At 39.9% G+C, this 13,997-nt stretch overlaps 1 protein-coding gene across 4 annotated transcripts in view; it reads right to left on the bottom strand.

The window, feature by feature from the left end:
• The window catches only part of LOC127440670 (microtubule cross-linking factor 1-like), an 86,446-nt gene that overhangs the window by 20,898 nt on the left and 51,551 nt on the right, over positions 1-13,997 (bottom strand). Inside the window, exons 6-9 of one of the 4 annotated variants that reach the window (XM_051697400.1) lie at positions 12,601-12,747; positions 8,702-8,827; positions 8,292-8,510; positions 5,899-6,063 (exon numbers count right to left, since the gene is read on the bottom strand). In XM_051697400.1, coding sequence (XP_051553360.1) covers positions 5,899-6,063; positions 8,292-8,510; positions 8,702-8,827; positions 12,601-12,747 — 657 coding nt within the window. Of the gene's footprint in view, positions 1-5,898; positions 6,064-8,291; positions 8,511-8,701; positions 8,873-12,600; positions 12,748-13,997 lie in introns of all 4 variants that reach the window. The other 3 variants (XM_051697399.1, XM_051697402.1, XM_051697401.1) reach the window with 3 other exon arrangements.

Genomic DNA, 13,997 nt, shown 5'->3' on the forward strand with positions numbered 1-13,997 from the left:
ATTCCGGTGAGTGTTTATATTCCTCCACAAGCGTGTGTGAGTGCAGTGCTGCAACTCACTTATTATTCTCAGTGATTTTATCAGAGATTTTAATCTCACCCATGAACTGCAAAAATACAGACAGCACATTACATGCCACACCAGAGACAGAAATATACTGGATCACTGCTACACAACATTAAAGAATGCATATCGCTCTGTCCCTAGAGCAGCTTTGGGTCACTCTGATCACTGTCTGGCTCACCTTCTTCCGACTTACAGGCAGAAACTTAAATCAGCTTAACCTATATTAAAGACTGTAAAAAGATGGAATAATGAAGCAGAGCTGGAACTACCAGCCTGCTTTTACTGCACAGATTGGAGTGTTTTTGAAGCTGCAGACACCAATCTGGATGAGCTCACAGATACGGTGACATCATATATCAGTTTCTGTGAGGATATTTGCATTCCTACTAGGACTTATTTAACATTCAACAACGACAAACCATGGTTTACAGCAAAACTCAGGCAGCTTCGTCAGGCCAAAGAGGATGCTTACTGAAGTGGGGATAAAATCTTGTACAATCAGGTCAGAAACACACTGACAAAAAAGATTAGAGCAGCTAAAATAAGCTACTCTGAGAAGCTGGAAAACAAGTTTTCAGCTAACGACCCTGCATTAGTGTGGAGAGACCTGAAAGACATACTAACTACAAGACACCATCCCCCAACACTGTAGGGAATCAACAACTGGCAGACGACCTGAATGTTGTGTGTTTTACTCTAGATTTGAAAAGCCCAGTCTCACACCCCACACATGCTCCAACCTTAACATCACACAAACATCAACACCTCCTGCAACCACCCTCCTCCCCTCTCCCGCTACTCAACCTGCACTTAAGATCTGTGAAGAGGACGTGTGCCGGGCCTTCCGGAAACAAAAGACAAGGAAAGCACAGGGCCCATATGGTGTTTCACCCACTTGTCTAAAATCCTGTGCTGATCAGCTGGCCCCCATCTTCACACAGATCTTCAACAGATCACTGGAGCAGTGTGAAGTTTCCTGCTGCTTCAAATGCTCCACCATCATCCCTGTCCCAAAGAAACCCAAAATTACAGGACTTAATGACTACAGACCCATCACTCTGACGTCTATGGACATGAAGTTATTTGAGAGACTGGTGTTTGACCACTTAAAGGACATCACTGGACCCTTTCTGGATCCCCTTCAATTTGCTTATCAAGCAAATAGGTCTGTGGATGATGCAGTCAACGTGGGATTGCATCTATCCTGCAACATCTGGACAGACCAAGGACCTATGCAAGGATCCTTTTTGTGGAATTCAGTTCGGCTTTCAACACCATCATCCCAGCTATTCTCCTGACTAAATTAAACTAACTCTCTGTTCCCACATCTATCTGTCAGTGGATCACCAGCTTTCTGACAGACAGGCAGCAGTTAGTGAGGCTGAGGAAATTCACTTCCAGCACCTGTACGATCAGCACTGGTGCCCCCCTGGGATGTGTGCTCTCCCCACCAATTTTCTCCTTGTACACAAATGACAACACCACCAAGGACCCCTCCGTCAAGCTCCTGAAGTTTGCAGACAACACTATTGTCATTGGCCTCATCCAGGATGACAATGAGCCTGAATATAAAAGGGAGGTTGAACAGTTGGCTGTTGGTGCAATCAAAACAACCTGGAGCTGAACACACTCAAAACAGTGGAGATAATTGTGGACTTCAGGAGGAACACCCCAGCATTGACCCCACTCACCATTCTGAACAGCGCTGTGGCAGCAGTGGAGTCATTCAGATTCCTTGGCTCTACCATCTCACAGGACCTGAAGTGGGAGACCCACATTGACTCCATTGTGAAAAAGGCCCAGCAGAGGTTGTAATTCCATTGCCAGCTGAGGAAGTTCAACCTGCCACAGGCACTGCTGATACAGTTCTACTCAGCAGTCATTGAGTCTGTCCTCTGCACTTCAATAACTGTCTGGTTTGGTTCAGCTACAAAATCGGACATCAGAAAACTACAAAGGATAGTTCGGACTGCTGAGCAGATTATTGGTTGCCCCCTACCCCCGTACACTTCCAGAGTGAGGAAAGGGGCTGTAAAAATCACTCTGGACCCCACTCGCCCAGCCCACTACCTTTTTGAACTGTTGCCTTCTGGCCGGCACTACAGAGAACTGAGCACCAGAACTGTCAGTCACAAGAACAGTTTTTCCCCTCAGGCTGTCCATCTCATGAACATTTAAAACTGCCCCACTGAGCAATAATTATGTGCAATACATAGCTTAGTCTATTTATATTTATCCAACATATCCTACCTCTTCCACTATTACATTCCTTTCCAATATCTGTATATAACAGATTTGTATTTTTACATATGTATATACAGGTATATATATATATATATTTTTTGTCTTATAGTGTATTCCTATATATACTTATATTTTCTATTCGCTTTTTATTTTTATTCTATTTTTTATTATCTCTGTCTTGTTGTTGTATTGTTTGTGCTCTGGCAGCTTCTATCACCAAGACAAATTCCTTGTATGTGTACGCATATTTGGCAATAAAGCTCATTCTGATTCTGATTCTGACAAACAATGACTTAAATACACCTGTACTATGATGAGCATTTTTCAAATTCTGAGTTCAAAGTTATTCTGGGGCTTGAAGTAAAAAACTGTCTTAGTGGTGTAACAGTTTGGCAGTAAAAATAAATAAATCAATAAATAAATAAAATAAAAGTCTCCTTAAAAACTTGATTACTTGACAAAAATGTTGGCATAAGTAAATTGGAATAATCTTTTATTTTTGTGTGACAAATCTCAAGTTCTCTTCTCAAGGAGGAAGCGAGGGCTGGGTAAATGTTCAATGCAAGTCTTTTATTTTACACACTTTCTTGTCTAAAGCAACAAGGTTTGCTTTTCAGCACAACACAAAACACAAAACACACAGAACACTCAGCTGTGTGTGTCTCCCTCTCACCCCTCCGGTGGCCTTTTTAACCCCCTTCAGCTCTCACTGCAACACAAAACAGCTGTTAAAGGTGATTTTCCACAGGTGTCAATCCTTACCGCACTTCCTCTCCCGGCCTCACTCTCACAGATATTGCTCGGCCACGCCCACATCACCACATATCCCCATTGCCGAACTCAGGCCGGAGAGACATCCGGCCTGTCTCACAGATATTGCTCGGCCACCCCCCCCCAATTTCTGGAGAGGAAATCCGCAACAGCCATCTGCGTCCTGGCCTGTGGAACACCTCAAACTAAAAAGGCTGGAGAGCCAAATACCAACGGCTGATCCACGCATTGGTATCCTTCATGCGATGAAGCCACTGGAGCGGGGCATGGTCCAAACAGAGGGTGAAAGCATGCCCCAAAAGATAGTACCAGAGGGTAAGGACCGCCCACTTGATGGCCAAACACTACTTCTCTATCATGATATACTTAGTCTCCCTCAGTGAGAGTTTGCGACTAATGTTCAGCACGGGGCGCTCCTCCCCCTCCACCATCTGGGACAGTACTCTCCCAACCCCCTGTCCAATGCATCCGTCTGCAAGATAATAGGGAGAGTGAAGTCAGGAGAGTGCAATAACGGCCCGCCGTAAAATGCAGCTTTCACCCACGCGAATGCCTGCTGACAAGGCTCCGTCCAATGGACCGGATCTGGTGTCCCCTTTTTAGTAAGATCAGGTCGAATAATTAGGCACAAATCTGCGATAATAGCCAGCCAGCCCCAGGAACTGTCTCACCTCTGTTTTGGTCTTAGGTCTCAGGCAGGCTGCAATCACTGCGGTCTTATCAATTTGGGGCCGCACTTGCCCATGACCCACGTGGAAGCCCAGATACCATACTTCCACCAAACCAATTGCGCACTTCTTTGGGTTTGCCGTGAGTCCCGCCCATCTCAACGACCTCAGGACAGCCCTCAGATGCCGCTGCCAATCATTACTGAAGATAATTATGTCATCCAGATAGGCAGCGGTGTAAGCAGCATGCGGTCTGAGGATTCTGTCTATGAGCAGCTGAAATGTAGTCGGGGCCTTAAACAAACCGAATGGAAGCGACACGAAATGGTGTAATCCGAACGGTGTGGAAAATGCCATCTTTTCACGGGACATGGGGGTTAAGGGGATCTGCCAATATCTCTTCATTAAATCCAGTGTCGAATAAACGAGCCGTGCCTAAACGATCAAGCAGTTCATCAATCCAAGGCATTGGATACGCATCAAATTTAGACACCGCAATGAATTTTCTATAATCCACACAGAACCAGACCGCACCATCGCTCTTTGGAACCAAAACCACCGGGCTGGCCCAGTCACTGTGGGATTCTTCTATTACCCGCATATCCAGCATGGCTTTTAATTCTTCCCAAGCCACTTTTTTTTATGCTCGGGTAATCGGTAGGGATGACTACGTACCACTACCCCTGGGGTCATCTCGGTATGGTGCTCAGTGAGATTCGTACGACCGGGAAGAGGTGAGAACATTTCAGAGAATTCTCCTTGCAACCTGGCAACCTGGAGTGGTGTAACATGCGCTCTCTTTGGTTCATTAAAGACCAGATATGCTGCTGCATTCTGGATCATTTGCAGGGGTCTAATTGCACATGCAGGGAGGCCAGCAATGAGAGCGTTACAGTAGTCCAGTCTAGTTATGACAAGTGACTGGACAAGCAGTTGTGTAGCATGTTCAGAGAGGAAGGGTCTTCCTGATATTGTAGAGTGTAAATCTACATGATCTTGCGGTCTTTGAGATGTGATCTGTGAAATTTAGTCTGTTGTTGATGGTTACCCCCAGATTTCTGACTGATTTGGAAGGCGTTACTGTAGTTGCACCCAGCTGCACGGTGATGTTGTGTTCAAAAGCAGGGTTGGCTGGAAAGACAAGGAGTTCAGTCTTGGCTGGGTTGAGTTGCAGGTGGTGCTCGTTCATCCAAGCCGAGATGTCTGCCAGGCAGGCAGAAATTCGAGCAGTCACTGTGGTGATATGGGGGCAGCGGCCGAGGTCGCACCAGTGGAAGCCCCCTGGGGTATGAAGCTCCATTAAACCTCCGGTCATCTGTTAAACCTCTGGTGTGTGTGTATATATATATATATATATATATATATATATATATATTCAAGGAGCAAGGAAAGTATTTGAATACCTTTTACTTGGCAGTTACACCACCTGATATTTTTGAGGTCATTAAATGTACTTATTTTTTTTTATAGAAAATTCTACAAATGTTTCTCAAAAATGAATGAAACCAACATGGAAACGAAGATTACATTTCTACGAACTTGACACATGTGTTTTAAACTTTAGTTTTAAACTTTAGAGAGTGCATGCTCAGCAGAAATGTTTTCTTATAATTCTATATTAATTAAAAATACAATTTGTTAAATATTATTTTTCTTATATTAATTTCAAAATATCACCATGTGTACACTGGGAAATCGTAAGCAAAATTATCTAAAGGAAAAAGACCACATCCATCCAAATGAGATGATATGCCATCTTTTTGTTTTGTTACACTAAACTAACTCCTTACAAACTCTCTGCACTTTCGAGTTGCTAAATAATAGAAAAAAACAGAGATAATTTTTACTGCTTTATAAACAGGAAAATTAGAGCAGCTACTAAAACACTCAAACTGTTTTTAGTTTCACTCCAGAAAACGCCCTCGTCACAAACAAGAGAGATTTCAAGGTGAACATTTCAGAGAGTAGAAATAAAATGTCTTCATTTTTCTAAGGTGACTCAGACTGTCTCTACACATGTAACAGCTTTAAAGGGTTATATCATGGAAAACGTTGTCGCTCATTTTGCATCTATAAAGTTTAGCTACTGTATATTATTTTATATTATTTTATTTATAACTATTATTCCACATGTTTGACAGTACACTACCTGTTTCTGGTATTGAAATCTTTCTAGAGACAGCAGGAGTGCATCAGGCTCTGTGATATCACTTCCTGTGATCTGGGTACACACTCTCTGATCGTCCCTCTCTGTCTCGCCATCACCCTGCTCGATCATGAGGCCCAACTCTGGAATGTTCTCCAACCGCTCATACTGAAGAAACAATTACAAGAACCAGAAAAAAAAGCTCAATCTAAAAAGCAAAGTGTAATTATCCTATTTATAGTAAGTATGAAAGCTAACTATCATATAAAATGCATAATAAACCCTTGAGTGGCTTTCTTGCATTTAAACAACAGTGGCAACAAACAATATAATAAAATACCAATGTTAAATACAATTACATTTATTGATATCAGCAATTAGAATTCTACCAAGTAATAAAGCTCATTATCCTAAGTGATTTATGGTTGCCAAGCAACATAGCAACTTAGCAATAATATGTGAGGTCACAGGTGTGCCTTGAATGTAGGTCATCCAATCATTTTAGAGTGGGAGCTACAGTATCTGTTTTATAATGATTCAGAGCTGTGATCATACTAACAAAAAAGTACCAAAAAGTACCACTGTATGACTGCTTTTTTGGACATGTACCATGGTACTACCATGTATTTTGGACTTGTACCATGATATTAATATGTTTTTTTTCTTACTTGTACCATGGTGTTACCATGTTTTTGGGACTTTTACCGTGGTATTACCATGTGTCTTGGACTTGTACTATGGTATTATAATGTTTCTTGGACTTGTACCATGGTATTACTATGTTTTTGGACATACACCATGATATAACCATGATTTTTGGATGTGCACCATGATCTTACTTTGTTTTTGGAAATGTTGTAACAAGTACAACCATGTTTTATGTTTTTTGGACTTGTATCATGGTGTCGTGTATTTTGTTGGTTCATGTTTTTCATGTCTTTTATTTTGAAAATCTAGTTCCTGTTTCATGTCATGTGGTTCCCTTGTCATGTGATTTCATGTTTCCCTCCATGCTGACGTGTCTTGTTTTCAATTTCAATTTTATTGTCTTGTTATCTTGATTAGAGTTCTTAGTGTTTATTGGTTATCTTTGTCGTGTTCTCCCATGTCATGTATTTAACCCTCATGTTTTCCATGGTCCATTGTCAGGTATTGTTTGTTGAATGTAACTTTGGTTGTGAGTTTCAAGTTTATGTCAAACCAAGTTCATGTTTATGTTTGCTTCATGTTTGTAGTTAGGGTTTTTGGATACACGCTGGAATAAATTTGCACTTGGGTTCTTTACACCATCGTCATTGTCTTTGTCATTGCCAGTGCCAGCAACATCGTTACAGACGTTACACATGGTATGACCATGTTTTTGGGATTGTACCATGGTATTACCATGATTCTTGGACTTGTATCATGGTTTTACCATGTATTTTGGACTTGTACCATGGTATTTCCATGTTTCTGGAAATGAACCATGGTGCTACCATGTTTTTTAGAGTTGTACCATGATATGACCATGTTTATTATTTTACTATTACTATGTTTTTGGACATGTACTATGGTATAACCATGTTTTTGTACTTGTATCATGGTATTTCCATGTTTTTGGCCATGTACCATAGTGATACCATGATAATATTTGAAGCATTTTAGAGTACTATGTTAAATAAATATGGTAATCATTCAGTACAATAGTATTACCTTCTAATAACATCTCTGTACCATGAAACCACAACAGTACTTTCCCCCCCTCTGGATTAAGTAGTACTAATGTTAAATTACTTTATTATAATGTACTTATAGGATCAAATAATTTCAGTCAAACAAATATTTCTGTTCTTGAACATTTACTGATCAATTCTGTTGTGCTTCAGAAAACAAACATTTGTGTACAATGAAGCAACAGCTGTTGTAGATATGGCAGAAGGACTGTGAAATCTGTCAACATGTGCTTACACTAATTCACACTGTGCCAATTTGAATCGTTATGGTTTGTCAAATGATCCACTGTCATGAAAGAGACAATATAATTAACATTTTAAGTGTAAAGGAATTGCAACAGAACTGGAAAAATAACAGGTTTCCCAAATGCTCCCACGAGCTGCCATTGGGTGGTCAAAAAGATAGTCCCACCCCATGGTGGGGATGCTTAAATTAAAAGCAATGTTTTGACACTTTTTGGGGAAATCAACCTATGAATAGCTTACTTATAGTTGTCTCTGCATATTAAACTGGCATAGGGGAAAGTGTTTTAACACTGACACAGGCCTGTATAAACTCATTAGAGACCCATTACATTAAAAATTAGGAAAAACAGTTTGTTTTTTTATTAAAGAAGCAAAAATAATAATGCTTTTGATGTTAGATTTCATTGGTGATTTGATATGTCCAAAATAAAAGTTTACCTCTGCGTTTGCGCCATCTTCTCCGGTGTCCATCCTGCGTCCGAGCCTCCAGTGCATAAGAATCCAGCGCAGCTTCATATAGACGATGACAATGTTATGGTGGAATGACCTAACTTCCTGTAGCAGCAAGACTCTTTCCTGTGGCCATGTTGGCTCATGAGTTTGAAGCCCCTGTAACTCTAGTCCTCTCCGAGTTTCCATGCGCCTCCTCTCCTCCTCCTTTAAACATTAAAAAAAGACAATATAAGAGTTATAAGGGTTATGATTATTACAGGTAATGCATAATACAGATACATCATTGTATTAAGGGTTAGAGAACACAGGGTAATGGACCCGACAGCAAAAAAACTGTCCTCAAATCAGCTCTGACATCCTATTTCTCAGTCTTCTGGAAAATAAACCACATTTACCTGAGAGATGGCAGAAGTCAAGCTTTCTCTCTCCTCCTGTACAGGTCTCAGCCTCCTCTCTTGGTCCAGATGTAGTTGCATTTCCCTGCTAGGGGTTGCCAGCTCAGGCAGGGCTGGGTCACGGAACTGGATCCCATCAGAACACAGAACAGCAGTCTCAACATCCCAACACTTTCAAGAGAGAAATCGTGTATTTCATGCAAACGTACAGTATAAATCTGTATCATGCATCAAAACACATGAAAATTAAGGTGGTATTTCAGGCTTTTCCTGTTTCTAGATTCACACTGAAAACATGAAGCGCACAAATTTCAGTCTTAATGTTTCGTGGTTGTTAGGAAGAAAATCTTGGATTGGTATTTAAATTCTTAAAGTATAGATAACTAAATGAAATATTAGGAAACCGTACATATAATGGAACAGTTCCCAAGTACAACCTTTCTCAATTTCACTGTCAAATACAGTAAAAGTGAATTAATTTAAGTCATGCCCGAGTGATCATATGCTGCCTTTAAGTGAACCTGGGAAGCTCAGACGTCCAAGTCAGGCAGCCTAAGATTTGTTAGTCTTTGCTGGTTAAACCCTGCCAAGCTAGTGTTTAGCTGCTGGCTAACAGATCAGCTAACAGATACACAAAACCCTCTAAAATCAGCAAAACAGAACAGTCTAGCTATTTAGGTTGGTTTAAAATTAGTTTCTTTTTCAGAAGGGGCAGTTATTTTAGTTAGCCTGTAGGGCCTACAGTTCACGCTAGCATTAGCAATAGCACATAACTGAAGCTTAGACAAACACAGAGATATCTATAACAAATTATGTGCCGATATACTATCAGCTGATGACATGACTAAGACAAATACAGCACTTCATTTCTTCTTGAGACAGCAACAGTAAAAAAAACTAAAAAAAACACACATTTTCAAAAGCCCCTGTGTGAGTGAATGGTGAATCAGAATCATGAAAAACCAACGTGATTTAAAATAAACAGCAGAGTCTGTGAGTGGAGTGGGACGACCAAAATAACTGTAGTGAAACAATTATGTGAATTAAATGTACGAAATTGCTTTGGCTTTATCTATTATTGGCGTTTCATTCTAGTTGCAACTGACAAATTAATTCTGATTTAAAATAATTAAAAGTGCTATTTTACAACACTTGGCTCTCTTTCACTCAGTTGTAATATGTTAGCTACTGAAAATGCTAGTTTTGAGAGCTAGCAAGCTAGAGAGAACTGCTTTTCATTCTGAAGTGTTCCGAAAGCTTTTCTGTCCCTCTATAAACAGAGATATCATAGTGTTGGTACCAGGGTGAGATTTGTCTAATGGAGAAGTACAATGTTCACACACTGTTCCCATTGTGCTCAAACACACAACACAGTCAAGCCTGTCTGTAAATAATTTAGGCCTAGACAACCTCTTTGATTTAGATTTTTAAAGACCCCATGAAAAGTGGAGTTTTTTGGCTTTTAGTCTATGGCTGTCTCTCGTTTGGAAGGCTGTGTCCTCCGGAGGTCGCATTTGTCGGCCGCATTTGTCATCGAGGCTGTCTCGTTTCAGAAAAGAGAGTAGGACACTTCAAATGCAGCCTTCGAATGCGACCTTCTTTCACGGGAATTCGGAGGATTTAAGAGGTGTATCTTTCGTGGGCACTCACAACCCACAATTCTTTGCTTCAACGGAAATGTCTAAAAAAAAATAACGCCAATTTGCCCCGTAAATATGATGTTCAAAGGCAAGTAATGTTAATTCCCAAGTTGAAGTACCTCAGTAGATGGGTGCAGAGTATATAATATGTATAATTATATTAATACATAATTAAAATAAAGTATTAGACTAAAGTACACCTGTAAAATCTATTTTCTTTTCTCTTTATATCATAACTCTCCTAAAATGTACCTCATACATTCCCTTCCAGAGGGACTTTGTTCCCTTCTCACTCGAAGCGCTCGCGCTTGTTAAAGAGTGGCGTGCTGTCATAGCAACCATGTTCCGTTCCGTTTCTGTTCGTCCAACGAAGGCCGTCTCGTTTAAACGAGACTTGTTTAAAGGAGGACGCTCGGTATACTGCAGCCTTCAAAGGACGCATCCTACCTAGCACGCAGCTTTCGAAACGAGACACAGCTTATATGTGCTATATGAAGCTATCTACTGTATATGCTAGTGTACCCCTAGAAGCTGGCAAAATTAACTTTTAGTAAATATAAATAAAAATGGACCAAACATATTGATGACTCGTCTTGTACAGCTCAGATTTCCATCCAATGAATGCTCTCAAAAATGTATGTAACAAGTAGCAAATCATGGTTCATGGCTGTGACGGAGAAAAAAATAACAAACAAACAAAAACTAGTGGCTTATTTTAAAGGGATAGTTCACCCAAAATTGAAAATTCACTCATCATTTACTCACCCTCATGCCATCCCAGATGTATATGACTTTCTTTCTTCAGCAGAACACATTTGAAGAAAAATAGAAAATATTTTAACTCAGTAGGTCCTTAAAATGCAAGTGGATGGTGATCAGACTTTTGAAGCTCCAAAAATCACAGACAGTCAGCATAAACGTCATCCATACAGGAAAACATTAATGTCTTTAACAGTGACATTAGTGCGAAAAATATCTATATTTCAGTACTTTTTAACTATAAATCATAGCTTTCGGTCAGCAGCGGTATGCTGACACACTTGCGAAGAGCAGCGCTGTTTACAACTGAGTAGGAGGAACGCTGTACAGAAGATTCGTTGGATTTGGTTTAGATCTGTATTTGTATCTGTATGTTTTTTACAATGGTGCATTTGTGTGCTTATCCTGGATGTCTCAACCGAGAGAAGAACGTGAGATTACGTCTGTAACATGGCAACGCAAATATGTCACACCTGAGACCACGTGAACTCAGTGCTCTTGTGAATGCGTATATGGCTGCTGACCAGAAGCGATGGTTTAGTTAAAAAAAATAACCTAAATATTGATCTTTTTAACACCAAAAGCAATCGTATTGCTTTAGAAGAAATTAGTTTAACCACTGGGGTTGTATGGACGATGTTTATACTGACCGTCTGTGATTTTTGTAGCTTCAAAAGACTGATCACCATCCACTTGCATTTAAAGGACCTTCTGAGCTTTAGAAAGAAAGTCATACACATCTGGGATGGCATGAGGGTGAGTAAATGATGAGAGAATTGTCATTTTTGAGTGAACTACCCCTTTAAATGTGTGTCCTGCCCAAAGTTCCTGTTTCATTAGGAAATATGTCAACACAGGAAAACTGCGCTTATCAAGACATTTTATGGGGTCTTTTCCTCTGTCTGAGGTATATAAAGTGCTTTTGTGATCTGTAATACAACTAAAATTTTCAATATTTACCATATTAGCAAACTTTTGAGTATGTATTTTTAATATATTTCTAATTATTTATGTCCCTTGTTCTTCAATTATTTTAAATTGTTGTATGTGTCTTTTATGTATTTATTTGTTTGCTCTTTTGTATATCTATTTAAAGCACTTTGCTTTACCAAACCTGCCTAGCCTAAAACAGTACAACAGTATGGGGACATATCATCAGAAAAATTTTTGTCTGCTTGCAATTTAATCATTAATAACTCCTCTTCTATAATGGGTTGTGGATATATATTAGCACAAAAAGCAAGCTCTGCATCACACTTCAAAAATCAACCAGAAATAATATATCATCCAGGCACATTTGACTCACTATTTTCAACATACTATGATTTGGAATGCACTATTATAATTTTACATGCTTTATAATATCAATAGTATGCAAAGTGGGATGCAGCCTTAGTACAGTAAGGTATCAGGTGTTTCAGGAATTCCAAAGAGGCACTGTAAAGGTCAAATGTCACTATTTTGTCTTATAGTTGGGAGGGAGATGGACGAGGCACTGACCTCGGGTTTGAAACTGTTGTGCTTGGTGTATCTACTGAGTCCAAGGGCCGCCCTGGGCATGACGGGCCCCTTGGCGCTGCCCTGCCCCTTCGCCTCCGGGCCACTCTGCCGGTCTAGACACCACTCGTGCTCCTCCCTTCGCCCGTACTGTGAGTGAGGGAGGGGGGAAAGGTTGTCGGGGAGGTGGAGGAGAGGAGACAGAGGGAGGTGATGGAATTCGGTGAACGACAAACAGAATAGACTCACGAGACAAGAGTGGAGAAAATAAAACTGAATGTGGGTTTAAGCGAAACACAAAGTGTGAAATGCAGAAAGGGTGAGGGGGTCATTTGACACACACTGTACTTCAAAAAATAGTTATGAATTAAAGGAATAATTCACCCAAAAATGAAAATTCTGTCATTATTTACTCACCCTCATAACACTGCGTTTTTCCATAGAACACAAAAGGTAGGGATGGGCGGATCGATCCTAAAGTATCGATACTTCCGATACTGATGTTGTAAAATGTAAAAAAAAAAAAAAAAAGATGATTTGAATTATGACTAAAAATTATATTTTAAATTACCCATTTTATCCCAAGAAATCACCAAAAAAATAAAAAATTAAAAATAATAATAGAAATATCGGTATTGTATCGACGATATCGGACTTGAAATTATTGGTATCGGATCGAAAAGAAAATAAGTGGTATCGCCCATCCGTAACAAAAGGAGACATTTTAAATAAATGTTCACTTTCATTATTAGCAAAGAATGGTAAGGAAATTCTTCAAAATGTTTTATTTTGAGTTCCACAGAAGACAGGTTTGGAACAACATGACAGTGAGTAAATATTGACAGAATGATCATTTTTGGGAGGACACTCCCTTTAAAATTGATCATATGGAAAAAGAAAGAGACAGAGCCAGCAGGTTACAGGACAAAGAAAAGCGCAAAAAGAAAGACCAACTTAAAAATGACGGCATAGGAGAGAGACATGAAGAGGATGAGAATGAACAGGAACAGAACCATGGGCTGAAATATCTGGAAGGAACCAATGTGGGAGAGAGGGGAAAGGGGGGAGGGGCCAAGGGAAGAAAAGAATGCAAAACACTGGTTATGAAGCGCATGCGATGAGGATACCACATGAGTCTTACAACCAATAACCCAAAATGTGCAGTGACAGCTGGGACTAAACGCTAACGGTGTCGTGCGAAATCCAAGCCCCCGTCAAATCCTAATCCTAATTCCATTGGCTGAAAGATGTTTTTCGGGGGTACTTTATTCTATTATTATTGTAAAATAATAATATAATTTTTTGGTCTATATAGTCTTGACCATGAAAATGTGTCAATTAATGGTCAATTAATGTATTTTAAAATCCCTCAAATATACAATCGATACTACAAATGGTAG

This window comes from Myxocyprinus asiaticus, chromosome 5 (genome assembly GCF_019703515.2).
Source record: "Myxocyprinus asiaticus isolate MX2 ecotype Aquarium Trade chromosome 5, UBuf_Myxa_2, whole genome shotgun sequence".
Lineage (NCBI taxonomy): Eukaryota > Metazoa > Chordata > Actinopteri > Cypriniformes > Catostomidae > Myxocyprinus > Myxocyprinus asiaticus.